The sequence below is a fragment of the Saccopteryx bilineata genome, chromosome 2 (assembly GCF_036850765.1).
Source record: "Saccopteryx bilineata isolate mSacBil1 chromosome 2, mSacBil1_pri_phased_curated, whole genome shotgun sequence".
NCBI classification, from domain to species: Eukaryota; Metazoa; Chordata; class Mammalia; order Chiroptera; family Emballonuridae; genus Saccopteryx; species Saccopteryx bilineata.
Genome location: NC_089491.1, coordinates 80,787,623 through 80,807,854, shown reverse-complemented (window position 1 = coordinate 80,807,854; position 20,232 = coordinate 80,787,623). Strand labels below are relative to the sequence as shown.

At 37.8% G+C, this 20,232-nt stretch overlaps 1 protein-coding gene across 6 annotated transcripts in view; it reads right to left on the bottom strand.

Moving 5' to 3' along the window:
- DENND4C (DENN domain containing 4C) overlaps positions 1–20,232 on the bottom strand; it is a 156,553-nt gene that overhangs the window by 53,916 nt on the left and 82,405 nt on the right. For all 6 annotated transcript variants that reach the window (XM_066257333.1, XM_066257337.1, XM_066257332.1 and 3 more), the window contains 6 exons: positions 15,834–15,934; positions 14,878–15,096; positions 5,032–5,177; positions 3,818–3,853; positions 3,600–3,730; positions 773–905 (listed from right to left, as the gene is read on the bottom strand). In XM_066257333.1, coding sequence (XP_066113430.1) covers positions 773–905; positions 3,600–3,730; positions 3,818–3,853; positions 5,032–5,177; positions 14,878–15,096; positions 15,834–15,934 — 766 coding nt within the window. The remainder of the gene's footprint in view (positions 1–772; positions 906–3,599; positions 3,731–3,817; positions 3,854–5,031; positions 5,178–14,877; positions 15,097–15,833; positions 15,935–20,232) is intronic.

The window sequence follows — 20,232 nt, the reverse complement described above, 5'->3', positions numbered from 1 at the left end:
TAAAGCGAAGCAGTAAAAGCTTTCTTTTAGGGGTGACAATGTTCTAAAATTGATTATGGTGGTAGCTGCACAATCCCTGTGAATATACTAAAGCCACTGAGTATACTTTAAATGGGTGGATTATATGGTATGTCAATTATATCGCAATAAACTTGTAATCTAAAAAGTATATTTGGTTCCCAAGCATTCTCTTAAAACATTCAAACTTCAACCTCAATATTATAAGCAGGGTTGCAAGAAATCTAGTTTAGTTCATTATCAACCATAGTGGGTCTTCAAATGGTTCCTATGGGTGATAATTCTAAACTATGAGATACCTATTACATATAACAGTTTACATTTTTTTGATTTTTTTTTTCAGGGGGTGGGAGGAAAGACAGAGAGAGAGATGCATTCATTGGTTGATTCTTGTATGTGCCCTGACCAGGGATCGAACCCATAACCTTGGTGTATGGGACGATGCTCTAACCAACTGAGTTACCTGGCCAGGGCCATATTTTACATTTTAAATTTATTTATTTACTTACTTTTTCATTCATTCATTCATTCATTCATTCATTCATTCATTCATTTTAGAGAGGAGAAAGAGTGAGAGAGAGAGAAAGGGGGGAGCAGGAAGCATCAACTCCCATATGTGCCTTGACCAGATAAGTGCAGGGTTTTGAACCAGCGACCTCAGCGTTCCAGGTCGACACTTTATCCACTGCGCCACCACAGGTCAGGCCATATTTTACATTTTAAATTAACATGTATTAGATAAAGAATATCTGACCTGTTTAGTTCTCTTAGCCATGAGAGCTGGACTGTTTGTAACGCTATTCCCAGTAGGGTGTCTACTAAAACAAAGTTTCAATTCCTGTGGTCTGTCAAAAAGCTTAAGGTCCAGTCTTGGAAAGTATTTGTAACTAAAATAAAAAGCAAAAATAGAACTGCTGATTTAAAATACATTAACTCTTCATATTATTCCAGAATTTAGGTGAATATTTCTAAACCTCAGATAGTATCCAATATTATTCCCCAAAATCCACAAATAGAAAAAACTTTTTTTCAAGAATATAAAATGATGTAATTATAAATACATAGACTGCCTACATATAGAAACTTTGGATTCTCCCTACTCTATTTGTTGTATCTGGAAAAGAGAAAACCCTGATAACTTATTTGACAGAGGAATTAACCTTTGCAACAGAATGCATGTGTTCAATGATAATTTATATTTAAAAATAATACTTGGTATAATTTCTAATTGTTTTACTTCATAAAAATACCATGCATTGGTAGCTAAAAGGAAAAAATTTTCATAATATTTGTATTTAGGGATATACAATAACTTAACCAATCTTTACTGTTGGACATTTTGGGTTATTTCTTAATATCTTTGTACATATATCTTTGTGAATACTTTTGCTTAATTTTTTAGGATAATGCCCAATAATAGGGTTTGGTATGATCAATATTTATCAAAATAATCAAAATTATTATAATTATACACTATCAAATTATTTCCAAAATATATTTGCATATACTCTAACATTCACTCTAACTAGTAGCATAGCCTATCCTAGACATGATAGATTAAAAATGTTTCTACTCATCATTTTGATTTGCAGTTTTTTGAATACTAGAAAACAATATATTTTCAGCCCTGGCCGGTTGGCTCAGTGGTAGAGCGTCGGCCTGGCGTGCAGGAGTCCTGGGTTCAATTCTCGGCCAGGGCACACAGGAGAAGCGCCCATCTGCTTCTCCACCCCTCACCCTCTCCTTCCTCTCTGTCTCTCTCTTCCCCTCCTGCAGCCAAGGCTCCATTGGAGCAAAGTTGGCCCGGGCGCTGAGGATGGCTCTATGGCCTCTGCCTCAGGCGCTAGAATGGCTCTGGTTGCAACAGAGCAATGCCCCAGATGGGCAAAGCATCGCCCCCTGGTGGGCGTGCCGGGTGGATCCAGTTGGGCGCATGCAGAAGTCTGTCTGACTGCCTCCCCGTTTCCAACTTCAGAAAAATACAAAAAACAAAACAACAACAACAAAAAACTTAATATATTTTCATATTATTATTGGGATTTCTTCTTGGAAACTGTCTACTTAGTTCCTTTGACCAATTTTCTTCTAGGAGATATTGCCTTTCCTTGCTTAATTTATCTTGTTTGTCAATAACCTGGATTCCAATCTAGTGATTAAGGCGAAGTAAAAAGGAATTCGACAGTTAATATGCAATCAAAATAGTACTTAATTAAGCCACTCATTCCCTATGGTACATATTCTTAGTTCTTATGCAGTCTTTCTGAGATTATATATTAATTCCACATTTCCATCTTTTTAGATATTTCCTTTGCTCTCTAGACATTCTTTTAAGACTATAGCCTAAGAAAATAACTGTGTATATACACAAAGATATAGATTGCAAAGAAATACAAACAAATCCACAGGAGACTAATGAAACAATCACAATAAATGCATGTAATGTGGTCATTCCATAGGATATGGCATAAATATTTTAGGGCATGAAAATATGTTCAGATCATTACAGGCAAACAAAAGTTACAAAGAATATGTACAGATGAACTCACATTTGTTTTCAATACAGTAATGCAAATTTATGCACAAAAAGGAAAGATACACATACAATTGTTAGCAGACTAAGTATTGGTGCTAAAACGATGTGTTAGTTTGCTTTCTTGTTGTTTGATATTCTAAGTTTATTAAACTGTGAATTATCACAATTATAACAATAACAATAAAATACATTTCAATTTCTCAAAAGATTCCCATCAAAATCCTATTCTTTACATTTATTTTAATCAAGAATGATTCTGGTCCTCTACTTTTTAGTTTACTCTGATGTCTTACTAACTAATAAATAAAAATTTCAGTTTTTATATTGACAACAAAACTCCCTAAAAGGAGGGTAAACCTCAAAAAAGTAAACAAATTTTTAAAAGATTAAAATAAGGTTAAATGTTTAAGTGAACAATGATTAACATCTAGCTTATCTTCCAACAAGGCTGTTCAATTCTGAATTTACAATACCCAGTGACATTAGATATTATAAAATATTCATCTCTGGCCCTGGCCAGTTGGCTCAGTGGTAAAGCATCAGCCTAGCGTGCGGGAGTCCCAGGTTCGATTCCCGGCCAGGACACACAGGAGAAGAGCCCATCTGCTTCTCCACCCCTCACCCTCTCCTTCCTCTCTGTCTCTCTCTTCCCCTCACGCAGCCGAGGCTCCACTGGATCAAAGTTGGCCCGGGCACTGAAGATGGCTCTGTGGCCTCTGCCTCAGGCACTAAAATGGCTCTGGTTGCAGCAGAGTGACACCCCAGATGGGCAGAGCATCGCCCCTGGAGGGCGTGCCAGGTGGATCCCAGTCGGGCACATGTGGAGTCTGTCTGACTGCCTCCCCATTTCCAGCTTCAGAAAAATACAAAAAAAAATAAAAATAAAATATTCATCTCCATTAGTTCACTGAATAATATTTTTAAATGACCTTCACAAATGATTAACATATGTGTGTGTGTATGTGTGTGTATCTACTAATAGTCATAAATGAGCAAAATTAATGATTAAAGCTGTGCCCAAAAAGCTCTTTAAAAAAATCCCTGTTACCTGTACTTTGGTGACAGGTCCTTTCCATCATCAGGAGGTGGCTCTGGTGGCATTATGAATACAGTGTGCTCACTTTTTTGTGAATCATCTAATTCTATCAATTTGGTATCATCTGCTGAATCAAAATCAACCTGAAAATAATTATTATTTTCCAATTAATTTGTATATAAGGAAGATCTAATTCTGAAATTTCAAAACTAAGTTTAAGAAAAAAATACCTTATCTGTTTTCTCTGTGCCTTTATCAGGAAACAACTAGAAAAGAAGAAAGGAATTAATGAAATTGTCTACTGTGAATATAGTAGAGATAATCTTAAATTCTAATTTTAAAAACTATCCTTTTTAAAATACTGGGCATATATAAAATACTTCACAATATATTTCTGGGACCCTATACCATAATTAGGCTAAAATATAATACTTCCCTTATGACTATTAAAATAGAAAATAGTTTATTTTGATTAGTTTTTTCATAAATCCCTTTTCACAAGTAAAACATGGCCAATCACAAGGGGCAGCTAGCTTCTCAAATCAAAAATCTCATTATTACTATTAAGCCTCTGAATTAGTGATTGTTATTATCTAAGCATCCTTCTAGCTGGATGATATTAGACTATAAATTTTATAAGTAAATTAAAATGTTAAATAATTTTAATTGTATCCCTGAAGTTTTAGATCACACTGATAGAATGGGGGAAAAAATCAAGTTTTCTAAGGCATATGAATCATTAGGAGCCCATAAAAAATACAATATCACAATACAGTACTCTACCTTTTTTGGATATAATCTCAAATTTTATATATTATACAATTTGCCTAAATAATCAGCCCCAACATCCACACAACAAAAATAAAAATACTATTAAAAATGGGAGGAAAAAAATCTAAGTCATTAATCAACTGTCAAGAATCAACTTAAACTTCCTAAGGATGGGGGAGTTAAGCTTTAAAATGTAACATATTTCCAAATATCCTACATTAGGACAAAATATATTAGCAAAAGTATTTAGAAAGCCATTAAAACAAAGCAACACAGGACTCTATTAACCATAAAACTAAACTTTTTAAATGACCTACTAAATTTTATCTTACCTATATAAATTTTAAAAATATATGGTTTAGGCGGGTCAATGAAATGTTCTTAGTACTTAAGAGTTACAAAAACAAAGTGAAATTCAAAGAGAAGAGTAAGCTGTGTACGGTAGAAACTAGATACCACAAGGAAAATGACTCTTTCATTAAGCCCAGAATCAGACATTTGCATGCACATGTGCACACACATACACACACACACACACACACACACACACCATATGTTGTCTCCGTCAGATCATTTGGGCTAATAATAATGAAGATGATGATTATATCATACATACAGGTAGTCAAACTGGTCAAGTTTTTTCTTAACACTGATATATAGGACAAACTTTTACCTTTTCTATGCAGTCATCAAAAAAGGCCAATCCAGTATCTTTATCACTTACAAAACTACATTCTTCAATGAAACGAATAAAAATCTGTGTTTTGGATAAAAGGGTGTAGAATTTTGTATAGGCACGATCTCGACTTTTTAAAAATCCTGAAGAAAACAAAATTACAATTAAATTCAAATTTTAAAGTGAAACTAGATATTATCTTAAACATTATTTTAAACTTGTACATATCTATATTATAATCTGTTTATATATATATACTGTATGTTTATAGAAGGTTGTAGTAACCAACCATAACTCCTAATTCAACCACTTACACTACTAACCTTTTCACTGATCTCTGAATCTCTTTTAAGAAACCTTTAGCTTTGCAGCTCTCATGCAAAAATTTCTCTGATGATCTGCATATTTTCAAGCAAGATGTATCAATGTCCTTCCTCCATGACGCCATTAGACAATTATTTCTGTATCATCTTATAAAAATTTCTGCTCACTGAAGTTGCAAGCATCTAGCTATTCTACCCTTTCCCCTACCAACTGTAGTCATCTACTGACTTTAGGGACACTCTCCTTCTTTCACTGAAGACCTGGGCACCAATTCAGTCTTCTCTCCAAATCCTACCATCATCATTCCTCAACACCCACCAAGCGCAAACCATCCAAAAGTTTCAATGATCTGTGGTCTATCCCACCCTGTATCCATCAACTTTGACACAAAGCTGCACACACACTCTCGACTTTTCTCACTATCATTAAAAATAGCTCTGCCTATCAAATCTCTAATTTACACATCTCTGATCATTACCCCTATCTGTCTGATTTGCTTACTTACATACTTCTACCAAGACTTGGGGGGAGTAGAAAGAAGGTAGGCTCATTGAAATCTACAATCCATTTATACCCTTTTCCATTCTACCTATGCCCTCCTGCCTTCACTTTGCTTTTTACTTCATTAACACTAATTCCATGTCCATGTCCATCATTTCAGTTACTTTCTTGTCAACACTCTCAATTTTTACTTCCCTTTATCTTTTCTGTCAAACCCACCTATTATAACCTAGCCTGGAGGAATGTATTGTCTGCCTTCTCTGGATCTGCACCAGTGTAGCTGAGCACAGGTTCAAAGGGAAAACGAAGTTCCACAATTAGGTGGATCAGAATCACTTATATATCCTGTACCTTTGTCCCTAACCAGCAGTCCTGTATTACATTTCTGGAATCAACCTAATTTCCCTTTACCCGTGTTTTCACAGCTATTTCCAGTTTTTAAATATTCTCTCTCCATGTTTTCTTCCCCCATCCCATAATGATCATACCTTATATTGCAGAGAAATTAAAAATCATTAAGTGAAAACTACCTTAATTATCTCACTACAACATCTATGACTCTGCAGCTATCATTCATCCCTGCCTTCTTTCTACAATGGATATATCCAGTCCTCCTACCTAGGACAAAGCCCACCACCTGAGCCTGAATTTCTAGCCCCTTCAGTGTTCTCAGAATAAGTGTTCCTCTCTATTAGCTATTTATCAGCATATCCTAGTCTCTCTCATTATACAACAACAACAATAAAACCTTTCTTTAACAAACACTCAGATCCTCCCTTTTCTGCTGTTTTCCTGCTCAATAAAGAACACAACCATTCACTTGGTTATTAAAGACAGAAATCTTGAAGTTTGCCCTTGACATCTACCTCTATCTTACATCTCATATTCAATCACCAAGTTTTATTCAATCTACCTCCTAAAAATCACTCTTCTGTTCATACCACCACCAACTAATCCAGTGACTGCCACTGGTCACTTGGGCCAACTATTTAGTAGATCCATGCTTTGGATACCTCTAATTCAACCTCTGTATAAAAACTAAAAAAAAAGTTTTTTTAATTCAAAATGACCTCTTTAAAACCTGCTCCTATTACCTTCTTAAATATCCTTTCCTGGCTTCCAAGTACTCTAAGACTAAATATTAAAATCCTTCTCTGGTTCTACAACATCCTACATGATCTAGCTCACAACTACCATTACAAGCATGTTTTCTGAGCCACTTTTCCCTCCACCATTTCTTTGATACTCTAGGGCATTCCACATGCTATGGTCCTCACTCCATCCCACTGAAACACTAATTAGTTAAGAAATGCATACATAAAATAAAAATAGATTATTCTTAACAAGTAGTAACAACAATTTTTTCTTCTAACGGATATAGATAAACCGCAGCAAAAGCTGCTGAAACAGTTAAATGAAAACCTGATGTGAAACCATAATAAACAAATGAGGCCAACAACAATTAAACCTTCTATCAACCTTAAGACCACTAAAGATAGGACAGCCAGAAATGTACCTTGAAATTGGAACTAGTGATCCCTATGTATTTTGGCATTACTTGCCAAGAAAATTTAACCTGAATCTGATCAAGCTCTAAATCAGTATTGTTTAATTCAGTTACCAATACCCACATGAGGCAATTAGCACTTGACCTGTGGCTGAACCAAATAAAGATATGTTGTAAGTATAAAATACACGCCAATTTTGAAGACTTAGTACTGGAAAAAGAATGTAAAGTATTTCATTAAAATGGTAAAAAAAATACTTCTTGAAATAATTCTACTTTAAATATATTAAGCTGGAGAAAACATGATCAAAATGCAACTACATGGATGAATCTTGAGAGTATCATGTTAAGTGCAGTAAGGTTGATTGAAAAGTTAAAGAACCAAGACTTCACTCGTATGAAGAACATGAACATAAAGCAACAAATGAACAAACACAACAAACAAACTCATAGATACAGACAGAATGGTGCTTACCAGAGGAAAAAAGGAATGGTAGGAGGACAAAAAGTATAAAAGGGGTCAAATATATAGTGATGAAAAAAGACTCGACTTGGGTGGTGAGCACACAATGGAGTATACAGATGTACTATGAAGTTGTATACCTGAAACTTATGTTATCAACCAATGTTACCCCAATAAATTAAAATAAAAATTAAGAAATAATTTCCCCTATTGCTTACTTATTTTTAACTGGGGCCACTAGAAAATTTTAAATTATATATGTAGCTCACATTATATTCCTATTGGCCAACTGGCTCTTGACTTGATCCAACTACAAGTTTATAGGAAATACTGATGAAGATATGTTAAGTAACACCATGAGGATACAATCAGCCAAAAGGACAGATAAGTCCAGAAAATTCTAAAGATAATTAACACAACTTATGGGTGAAATGATGTCCTACTTGAAAGAGACAGAGAGAGAACATTAAAGAAAGATGAAACAAAAATAGCAGAATGTTCATTGCTACTACTGCTTAAATTGGAAGATGGCTACATGACTTGATATGTTTATGAAAGTATTCCCTAAGAAAAAATTATCCCAAAACCAATAAGCAATTCTTATTCATTTTTCAGGCCCAAGATTAAGTGTTACTTCTTCAGGGAACTCTTCCCTGACCTAACACTTTCACTGTAACCAATATTTTCCTTCACAACACATCTAGTAAAATGTAAACAGTATTTGTTTCACTTTGTCTAATAATGTCTGTATCCCTGACTGTCCAAATTCTATCCTGTTAACAACAAAATCTTTAGGCCTCCGACACTAACTAAATATCTATCTTTCAAAATTCCATTAGCAATGCCACTCTTTCACAGAGAGGGAAAGTGAGAGAACATTAATTAATGACCGATTACTGCTGATTAGAAAAACTGCATATAGTTAGTCTGGCATTTAAGACTACTGTTAACACTACCCATAATCTGAGTTTTAATTGTATTTTCAGCCTTATTTTCCATAACACCTACAAAACTTTCACTTTGGTCAAATTGTACCATTAAATCTTTTCCCCCAAACATACTGTTATGGGTTGAATTGTGCCCCCACCTCAAATTCATCTGTTGAAGTTTTAATTCCTATATCAGAACGTGACTGCAACTGCAGATAAGGTCTTTAAAAAACTAATTGTTCCAGTCAAGATGGCAGCGTAGGTAAATGTGGCACTCACTTTCTCCCACAATCACATCAAAATTACAAATAAACTACACAGGACAACCAGCATTTGGGACCACCTGAAAACTGACTGAATGGAAGTCCTACAGCTAGGGAGTTAAAAAAGAAGCCACATCAAAACTGGTAGGATAGGTGGACATGCTGAATGGGCTGGTCCCACATCCACATGTGGTAGATAAAAATTGGGAGAGATTTCTCAGCTGTGGGGGGGGGAGGGGTTTCCCCCTGAGCAGGAAGGGGTCCCAGCCCCACACCAGGCCACCTAGCCCAGGGTTGCAGTACCAAGAAGAGATGCCCCTATAACTTCTGGCTATAAACACCAGAGAGTGAGGCTGAGGGAGAGAGAGGCTGCTGGGGTCCCAGGCAGTTCCTCTTTAAGGGCTCATGCATGGACTTATTCAGACTCACTCCACTGAACTCCAGCACTGGGGCAGCAGCTTGAAAGGCACCAGAGATATACGGGGAGGATGTGTGTCTTTATGTCCCTGGCATCAAGGTGACAGCTGGAGGAGCAGCTTTCACCCAGACACAAGTGCTGGCAAAGGTCATTGCTCTTTTGATGAGCCACTGCCCTACAGAGCTGGCAGCTGGGAGCCATATCTGAGATTCCATCAACCAGGCTCACACTGTTTCCCCACCCAGGTGATTCCGAGACCCTGCCCCACCCAAATTTTAAGCCCACACAAGCTATTTCTAGAGGCTTTTCCATACAAATGGCCTGTCTTGGCTCATGCTTCAGACTTTCCTACAATCTCTCAAACAAGCAGCATCTGGCCTCAGAGTGCCCTGTACTTCTTGCTAAGTAGCCCCAGGCCTGGCACTAGCAGCAGCCGGCCTACATTCGAAGCTTGGTCTTACCAGGGCAACTCCAAGCCTAGCACAAGTAGCAGCCATTACAGTTTGCTTTGCAGCTCAAGTCAGGTGGCCTCAGGCAAGAATTCAGGCAGCAGGTGACCTTGGTCTCTACCTCCTGGGAAGCCTCAGAGCTAAAGCACCTGGTGGACAGCTTCAGAATATATCACACCACCACCCAACCACCTCAGCAGGCACCAGAGCCCCCATGAAGGAAGTCCTGGTCTATGGGGTGGGTCCATACACAGCTAATCCTCTGCAGTGATCAGAGGCCAGTGGTTGCAGACAGTCCTTGCAGCTATCTGGTCTTCCTAGGGGTAAATTCCTCCCACTGACATGCCAATAGCAATCAAGGCTCAACTACAAAAGGAGGGTTTACACAGCCCACATCAGGGGAGTACCTCAAGTACCCAGTTTGGGTGATCAGGGAAGCTGTGCTAGCTTGCTTTCTGGACAGCTTTATATAAGGCCCTTCTACCAAGTCATGGAGACATAGTAGCTCCACCTAATATATAGAAACAAACACAGGAAGGCAGCTAAAACGAAGAGACAAAGAAAGATCTCCCAAATGAAAGAACAAAACAAAACATCAGAAAGAGAACTAAACAAAATGCAAACAAGCAATCTTCTAGATGCAGAGTTCAAAACACTGGTTATAAGGATGCTCAAGGAACTTAGGAGAATAGTAGATGAACGTAGCAAGAACTTCAACAAAGAGATAGGAAACATAAAAACAAAGATATATAACATAAAAAAGAATCAGTCAAAAATGAAGAATACATTAAATGAAATGAAGACTATATTACAGGGAATCATTAGTAGAATAAATGAAGCTGAGAGTCAAATCAGCAATTTGGAATATAAGCAAGCAGAAAATGCCAATCAGAGCAGCAAAAAGGATCCAAAAAATGAGGATAGTGTAAGGAGCCCTGGAACAACTCCAAGCATACCAATATTCACATAATTGAGGTGCCAGAAGAAGAAAGAAAGCAAGAAATTAAAAACATATTTGAGGCCCTGGCCAGTTGGCTCAGTGGTAGAGCATCAGCCTGGCGTGCAGGAGTCCTGGGTTCAATTCCTGGCCAGGGCACACAGGAGAAGCGCTCATCTGCTTCTCCACCCCTCCCCCCTCCTTCCTCTCTGTCTCTCTCTTCCCCTCCTGCAGCCAAGGCTCCATTGGAGCAAAGTTGGCCCGGGCACTGAGGATGGCTCCATGGCCTCTGCCTCAAGTGCTAGAATGGCTCTGGTTGCGACAGAGCAATGCCCCAGAGCAATGCCCCAGAACATTGCTCCCTGGTGGGCATGCCGAGTGGATCCTGGTCGGGCGCATGCGGGAGTCTGTCTGACTGCCTCCCCGTTTCCAACTTCAGAAAAAAGAAAAAAAAAACCTATTTGAGCTTGACCAGGCAGTGGCGCAGTGGATAGAGTGTGGGACTGGGATGCCGAGGACCCAGGTTCAAGACCCTGAGGTCACCAGCTTGAGTGCGGGCTCATCTGGCTTGAGCAAAAAAAAAAAAAAGGCTCACCAGCTTGGACCCAAGGTCGCTGGCTTGAGCAAGGGGTCACTCGGTCTGCTGAAGGCCCGCGATCAAGGCACTTATGAGAAAGCAATCAATGAACAACTAAGGTGTCACAACGCGCAACGAAAAACTAATGATTGATGCTTCTCATCTCTCCGTTCCTGTCTGTCTGTCCCTGTCTATCCCTCTCTCCGACTCTCTCTCTGTCTCTGTAAAAAAAAGAAAAACAAAAAAAAACCTATTTGAAAAACTAATGAAAGAAAAATTCCCTACTTGGTGAAGGAAATAGACATACAAGTGCAGAAAGCAGAAAGAGTCCCAGACAAGATGAACCCAAAGAAGCCCACAAGACATATCATACTTAAAATGCAAAAGGTTAAAGACAAAGAGTGAATCTCAAAAGCAGCAAGAGAAAGACAGTTACCTACAAGGAACCTCCCATAAGACTGTCAGCTGATTTCTCAACAGAAACTTTGCAGACTAGAGAGAGTGGCAAGAAATATTCAAAGTGGGCTTGGCCTGTGGTGGCGCAGTGGATAGAGTGTCGTCCTGGAACGCTGAGGTCATGGCTCAAAACTCTGGGCTTGCCGGATCAAGGCACATATGACAAGCAACAGTGAACAACTAAAGTGAAGCAACTATGAGTTGGTACTTCTCTCTCCCTTCTCCTCTCTGTAAAATCAATAAATAGAGAGAGAAAAAAAAAAAGAAATATTCAAAGTGATGAAAAGCAAGGATCTACAACCAAGATTAGTTTATCCAGCAGAGCTATCCTTTAGAATTGAAGGACAGGTAAAAAGCTTCCCAGACAAAAAAAGTTAAAGGAGATTGTGTCAACCAAACTGATATTATATGAAATGATATGAAATGTTAAAGGATCTTCTTGAAGAAGAAGAAAATTTAAAAATATGAACAATAAAATGGCAATAAATACATTTCTATCAACAGTTGAATCTAAAAAAACAAAATAAACAAACAAGCAGAACAGAAACAGACTCAGAGGTACCAGGAACATTTTGAGCATTGTCAGGTGGAAAGGGGGTTAGAGGGATGGGGAAAAAAAGGTGAAGGGATTAAGAAGTACAAATTGGCTGTTACCGAATAGTCATGGGGATGTAAGGTACAGCACAGGAAATATAGTCAATAATATTCAAATACCTAACCGTGTATGGTGTCAGATGGGTGCAAGATTTATTGGGATGATCACTTAGTAAGTTATGTAATGTCTAATCACTGGGTGTACAACTAAAACTAATATAATAATATATGTCCACTGTAACTGAAAAAAATTTAAATAATTAAAAAAGAATTACTGTATTTCTCCATGTATAAGATACACTTTAATTTTGGGGCCCAGAATTTGAAAAAAAAAAGTATTACATAAAGTTATTAAACTCAAGTTTTATTCATCACAAAATTCATACAACTCTTCACCCACGCAAAAATGCAAGAAATGCAAGTAAAAAAAATAACTCTACCACTGTATAAGACACAACCAGTTTTTCAGTCCCCAACTTTTTCCAAAAAGGTGTGTCTTATACATGGAGATATACGGTAGGTCAAAATGAGGTAATCAGAGTGACTCCAATCAAATGCAATCGGTGTCCTTAGAAGAAGAGGCAATTTAGACATAGAGGAAGAAGACCATGTGAAGACACAGGGAGAAGACAATCAACTACAAGCCAGAAGAGAGGCCTCAGAAGAAACCAATCCTGCCAATACAGTGATCTCGACCTTCCAGGTTCTAGAATTATTAAAAAATGAAGTTCTGTTGGTTAAGCCACCCAATCTATGTTTGATATAAAGGCCTGGCAAACTAATATGCAAACCTTATGCTTTTGTTTTTGAGCTTTCTTCCATTTTGTTATTACCACTAATAATAATAGTTATTATTATGAGTACTAAATATTGTATACTACTTTTACTAGTTGTTCCATATACATTTTCTCATTTAATTTTCACCACCATGCAGAACTAGGTATCATCCCATTTTATTAAGATTAAATCTTCACCATGCATGAACTAGGTATCACCCCCATTTTATTAAGATTAAATGAGAAAATGTATGTGGAGCAACTAGCAAAAGTAGGTAGTGGAGATCACATCCCCATTTTATTAATGAGAAAACAGAACCCCAGAAAGGTTTCATAAATAACAAAGAAGAAATTCAAATTCAGATTTGATTTTTAATGGTATTGTTTTTAGAAACCTTTTCTTGCCTGACCAGGCGGTGGCACAGTGGATAGAGCGTAGGACTGGGATGACGAGGACCCAGGTTCGAGACCCCAAGGTCACCAGCTTGAGCACGGGCTCATCTGGTTTGAGCAAAAGCTCACCAGCTTGGACCCAAGGTCGCTGGCTCAAGCAAGGGGTTACTCAGTCTGCTGAAGGCCCGCGGTCAAGGCACATATAAGAAAGCAATCAATGAACAACTAAGGTGTCACAACGCGCAACAAAAAACTAATGATTGATGCTTCTTATCTCTCTCCATTCCTCTCTGTCCCTGCCCTGTCTATCCCTCTCTCTGATTCTCTCTCTGTCTCTGTAAAAAAGGAAACCTTTTCTTGCTCATCTCCATTTATCTAAATTCTTCAAAGTCATGCTCTTCTTTCACAGTCTTTCACAATATTTATCTGAAAGAATGTTTCTTTTTTCTCAAATTTTAGATCTTCTCACTGAATTCTATAAAATGTTTTCTTGAGTATTTGCTCTCTTTTTAAAAAACACTCTAAATTATTTTTCATTAGTATCCCAGAGAGCTAGATTTTATACTTCTTTATATCCCTACATAAAAATAGCTGGACTTGATAAGCAGTAACTAAATACTTGAGATAGTTATCTGAAGCAGAAATGATAAAAGACAAAAGGATTACTGGGAAAATACAAATTGTTTTTAAAGTAACTGGTAAAAATATAAAAATGTAATATAATTTTTATATAAATATTAATGCATCTATAAGGTTGCTACCATGTTACAAGAATAAAACAAAATCTTTATAACTCCCTAAAATAACAAATACTAAAAAAGATGAATAAAGTGTTTTCCTCTGGAACAAAGCTATATGTTTTAAAGTTTTTAAAACTGGTTCCTTTATTTCAAAAACTAATTGTTAAGGAATATTTTAAAGCAAGTCTGTATAAATCCAAAAATTTAGCAAATCTGAAGAAACAGAGCAAATCACATTCTACTAAGATAACTGATTAGGTAGTACTGTAAATATAAACAACATCTTTGACTTTTCACAATTAAAGTCCTACAGCTTCAGATTTGTCAGTAAAAAATGCGGTATAAAAATTAAAAGAAAGTCTATTCATAAAGCAGATTACAAAATATAGAGAAATTCATTATATTTTAATATAAATTTCTAAAATTTTAGATAGTGAATGATGCTTGGTAGCAATACCAAAATAGAAATTATTTCCCATTTCTATAAAAAGTAATTCTAATTTTAATGCCACTCACCCTGTCGGTCAAATAATGAATCAGCTGCTGTGGCTTTATTTGAAGGAGCCTCTGTGATTGGTCTGAGATATGTTCTGTATCCTTTCAAAATGGATGCCATAAAGCGCAAAAATGCTTCTTGAATTTCCATCTCAAGTTGAGTCATCTTTTTTTGCCAGGAGAAATCTGCTTCAATTGGAGTCATCTCAATTGCTGAACCTTCTTGAGTTTTTCGGTGAACTGACAAATAAAATAAGAGAAAATGACACTAATATATACTGTTATATATAGAATGATTAAACAATTAAGGAAACTGTCAAAATAAAGTCTGTGACTTCCCAAAATTTCTCTTTCTATTAACGTAATGAGATCATTGGCGGGCCCAACAAAGATGCCCAACAGATATGGTACAGACATCATGCTTAAAAGATCATGAATGGTCCTGGCCGGTTGGCTCAGCGGTAGAGCGTTGGCCTGGCGTGCGGGGGACCCGGGTTCGATTCCCAGCCAGGGCACATAGGAGAAGCGCCCATTTGCTTCTCCACCCCCCCTCCTTCCTCTGTCTCTCTCTTCCCCTCCCGCAGCCAAGGCTCCATTGGAGCAGGGATGGCCCGGGCGCTGGGGATGACTCCTTGGCCTCTGCCCCAGGCGCTAAAGTGGCTCTGGTCTCGGCAGAGCGACGCCCTGGAGGGGCAGAGCACCCCCCCTGGTGGGCAGAGCGTCGCCCCTGGTGGACGTGCCGGGTGGATCCCGGTGGGGCACATGCGGGAGTCTGTCTGACTGTCTCTCCCCGTTTCCAGCTTCAGAAAAATACAAAAAAAAAAAAAAAAAAAAATCATGAACCACAATAGTAACTTCTTGTTACTGGAATTTTGTTTTGTAATGAGACTCCTTTTAAGCAGAGAAAAATTATGTTTAAATTTAAGAATTTTCTCATATACATTCTTTCATTAAAATATTCCTTTCCTCTCATTTACCTGAAGATAACTGAGGATACAATTTCTTCAAGGTGCTAAGCAGATTTTTGCATGGCTTTTTGGGAAGCTGCTTCCAGTTCATGTTCTTCTTTTCATCAGATCTATTAAAAATATATAACTAATAAAATTTCTCATATTAAACAAAATTCTTATGTCAAACTAAAAAAAGAAGCCCTGGTTGGTTGACTCAGCGGTAGAGGGTCAGCCCAACGTGTGGAAGTCCTGGGTTCAATTCCCAGTCAGGGCACACAGGAGAAGCGACCATCTGCTTCTCCACCTCTACCCCCTCCTTTATCTCTCTCTCTCTATATATATTTCTCTATCTTGCCTCCTCCCACAGCCATGGCTTGAATGGTTCTAGCAAAGTTGGCCCCGTACACTGAGGATGGCTCCATGGCATCTGCCTCAAGCACTAAAATAGCTTGGTTGCTGAGCAAAGGAGCAGTGGCCTCAGATGGGCAGAGCATTGCCTGGTAGGGACTTGCCAGTGGATCCTGGTCAGGCACACGCGGGAGTCTGTTTCTGCCTCCTCACCTCTCACTTAATTAAAAAAAAATTAAACTAAAAAAAGAAAATTAAAAGTGTATTTTAAATGAAGTTACAACTTATATAGTCTGAATAAGAGGTTTTCAAGAAACTTCCTAAGTCAATTTGGTTATCTCATACCCTTCAACATAGATTTTCAATATTGGATTTATGAATACAATACTGAAATATTGCTTCAAAAGTGTTTTAAAATTATATTTTAAGTGTCAAACTTAACTGATTGAGATTTCAAATTACTTATTAGAAGCAAACTGCAACAATTATCAGTGAGTTAGTGACAAATACAACATGTCTTGACTATAATTCAATTGAGCTGGCATTTAAAAAACAACAAACCTTTGCAATTTCAAAGAACACTTTTAAATAATGCATGAGTCAAATAAAATACTTTAATAGAAATAAGAAACATTAAAAACTCTACCAAGAGGAAAGTACCAACCATGGGCTGCACCTAAAGCTATATATATATACATCAGGCCAATATAATTTATGAACATCAATGTAAGCATCTTAAATTCTTAGAAAATTTCATCTGCTGGTATATAGAAAAAAGAGCAAGATGATGTTTATTTCAGGAATGAAAGGACTGGTTACAACTAAATCATTTTATAGTGTAATGTGCCACACAGATATCAAAAGAGAAAAACTTAATGTTTATCTCAACAGTTGTAAAAAAGGACTATAAAATTCAATGGCTATTTATGATTTTTTTAAAAATCTTAATCTAGAAGTACAAGAGTTCTTTAATTTATTATTAAGTAATCAAAACCCTAGAATGGGACTAGGGAAGTTCTGGGTCAGATAGTAAATATTTCATGCTTTGAGGACCAGAGGGCCTATATCACAACTACACAAATGTCCCACTGTAGCAGGAAAGCAGCCTTAGACCATATGTAACAAATGAGCATGGCTATGTCCAATAAAATTTTTATTTACAAATACAGGCCTTGGGCTGGATGTCAATTCTTGCCTTAAAGCAATAATCATACTTAATGATAAACTACTCAAAGCATTCCCTTTGAAATTAGGAATAAGACAGTCTGATCAGGCGGTGGCACAGTGGATAGAGCGTTGGACTAGGATGCCGAAGACCCAGGTTCGAGACCCCGAGGTCGCCAGCTTGAGCGTGGGCTCATCTGGTTTGAGAAAAAGCTCACCAGTTGGACCCAAGGTCGCTGGCTCGAGCAAGGGGGTTACTCGGTTTGCTGAAGGCCCGCAGTCAAGGCACATATGAGAAAGCAATCAATGAACAAATAAAGTATCGCAATGAGCAACGAAAAACTAATGATTGATGCTTCTCATCTCTGTTCCTGTCTGTCCATCCCTATCTATCCTTCTCTCTGACTCTCTCTCTGTCTCTGTAAAAGAAAAAAATAAGAAGTTAGGAATAAGACAAGGTTCTGGCTATGACTACTTCTATTCATTACATTAGAGGCTTGGCCAGAGAATTAAGACAAGAAATTTAGGAATAAGAATTGGAGATAGCACAATTGCTTATAGCCTGAAAATTGAAGAGGATCTACAGACAACATAAAAGAATTCAACTAAGTTGCTGGGCAGAAGACCACTATACAAAAATCAGTAGCATTTCTATACCCTAGAAACTAACAAGTAGAAAATGTAATTAAAAATACCATTTACAGTAGTGATAAAAACTACAAGGTTCTCAAGAATGAGTCTAACAAAAGATGTATATGGTCTTTATTGAGAAAAATGCAAGCTTACAGAAAATTTTTTAAAGATTTATAAAGTAAAATACCACATTCATGGGTAGGGAGACTATGTCAAATGTCATTTGTTCCCAAATTAATCTGTACATTCAATAGAATTCTAATCAAAATTACAATATAATTTTGTATGGAACTTAACAAGCTGTTATTAAAATTTATATGAAAAAGCAAAGGATCAAACATATCAAAATAATTTTTAAAAACAAGGGTAAAAGCGCCTGGCCTGTGGTGGCGCAATGGATAGAAAAGAGTGTTAACCTGGAATGCTAAGGTCACCGGTTTGAGGACCTAGGCTTGTCCAGTTAAGCACATGTAACAAGCAATCAATGAACAACTACAGTGAAGCAATTATGAGTTGATACTTCTCATTCCCCATCCCCCTCACTCTCTTCTCTCTATAAAATCTTTAAAAAAAATAAAAAAGAACAGGGTAAAGGCCTTGCTACATCACATTTTTTAACAATGTTATTAAGCTATAATTCACATACCATACAATTCACCCATCTGAAATGTACAATTTGATGGGTTTTAGTATATTCAGAGTTGTATAACCACCACCATTATCCTTTTTTGTGTGTGTGTGTTTATGTATTTTTCTGAAGTTGGAAACGGGGAGGCAGTCAGACAGACTCCCACATGCGCCCGACCAGGATCCACCTGGCATGCCCACCAGGGGGCGATGCTCTGCCTATCTGGGGTGTCACTCTGTTGCAACCAGAGCCATTCTAGCGCCTGAGGCAGAGGCCACAGAGTCATCCTCAGTGCCCGGGCCAACTTTGCTCCAATGGAGCCTTGGCTGCAGGAGGGGAAGAGAGAGACAGAGAGGGGGAGGAGTGGAGAAGCAGATGGGTGCTTCTCCTGTGTGCCCTGGCTGGGACTCCTGCATGCCAGGCCGACACTCTACCACTGAGCCAACTGGCCAGGGCCATTATCCATTTTAGAATATCTGCATCCCCTTAGTCATTAACCTCCATTTCCCTAGGTTATTTCATATAAATGGGATCATATAAGTCTCTGAGCATGACGTTTCCAAGGTTCATCCATGCTAAATACAACTTTTTAATTTAAAATTTTTTAGCGAGAGACAGGAAGAAAGAGAGATGTGAAGCATCAACTCATGGTTGCATCACTTTAGTTGTTCATTGATTGTTTCTCATATGTGCCTTGACGGGGGGGGGGGGGGGGGGGTCCAGCTGAGCCAGTACCTCTTGCTCAAGCCAGAGACCTTGGACTCAAGCCAGCAACCTCTGGGCATAAGCCAGTGACCATGGGATCATGTCAATGATCTCACACTTAAGCCAGCAAGCCCATGCTCAAAGCGCTCAAGCCAGCGACCTTAGGATTTTGAACCTGGGTCCTCAGCATCCCAAGTCTCCGCTCTCTCCACTGAACTACCACCTGGTCGGGTACAACTTAATTTTAAAATTATTATAATAGTGTTGTATTAGCAAGAGGCTAAAACAAAACAAAGGAACAGAATAATAAGCCTGAATAGATATCCACAGTGATATAGAAACTGATACATAATAGTGCTGAGACTGAAGACCAGTGGGAAAGAAATAAACTCATTATTCATTATTCAAATAAACAGTGTTATGTGACGATTACCATATTTCCCCATGTATAAGACACACACTATTTTTAAAATTTTGGGGTTGGGCGTCTACGGCCATACCACCCTGAATGCGCCCGATCTCGTCTAAAAATTTGGGGTCTAAAAACTGGGTGCGTTTTATACATTAATTTTAGATTTTTACTTGCACTTCCCACTTTTTCATACTTGTTTTTGTGCTCACTGTTGTAGTTTTTTTACTTGCATTTCCTGATTTTCCGCACTTGTTGTCTTTGTGCTCATTGCTTCGCATTTGTTACCAGTATATTACGGTAGGTTATGTTTTGCTACGTTTTGCCACGTTCTGCCCAGAAATGGCTCAGAAAAGATTTTCATACAATGCTGAATTCAAGTTAAAAGTGACCCAGTTTGCAAAAGTGAATGGAAATCATGCTGCTGAATGGAAGTTTGGTCCTCTTCCAACTGAGAAATCAATCCAACTGGCTATAGAAAGAAGAAATCCTACTGAAAATGCCACGGCAGAAGAAGGCCATGAGAAGCAAGTCAGCAA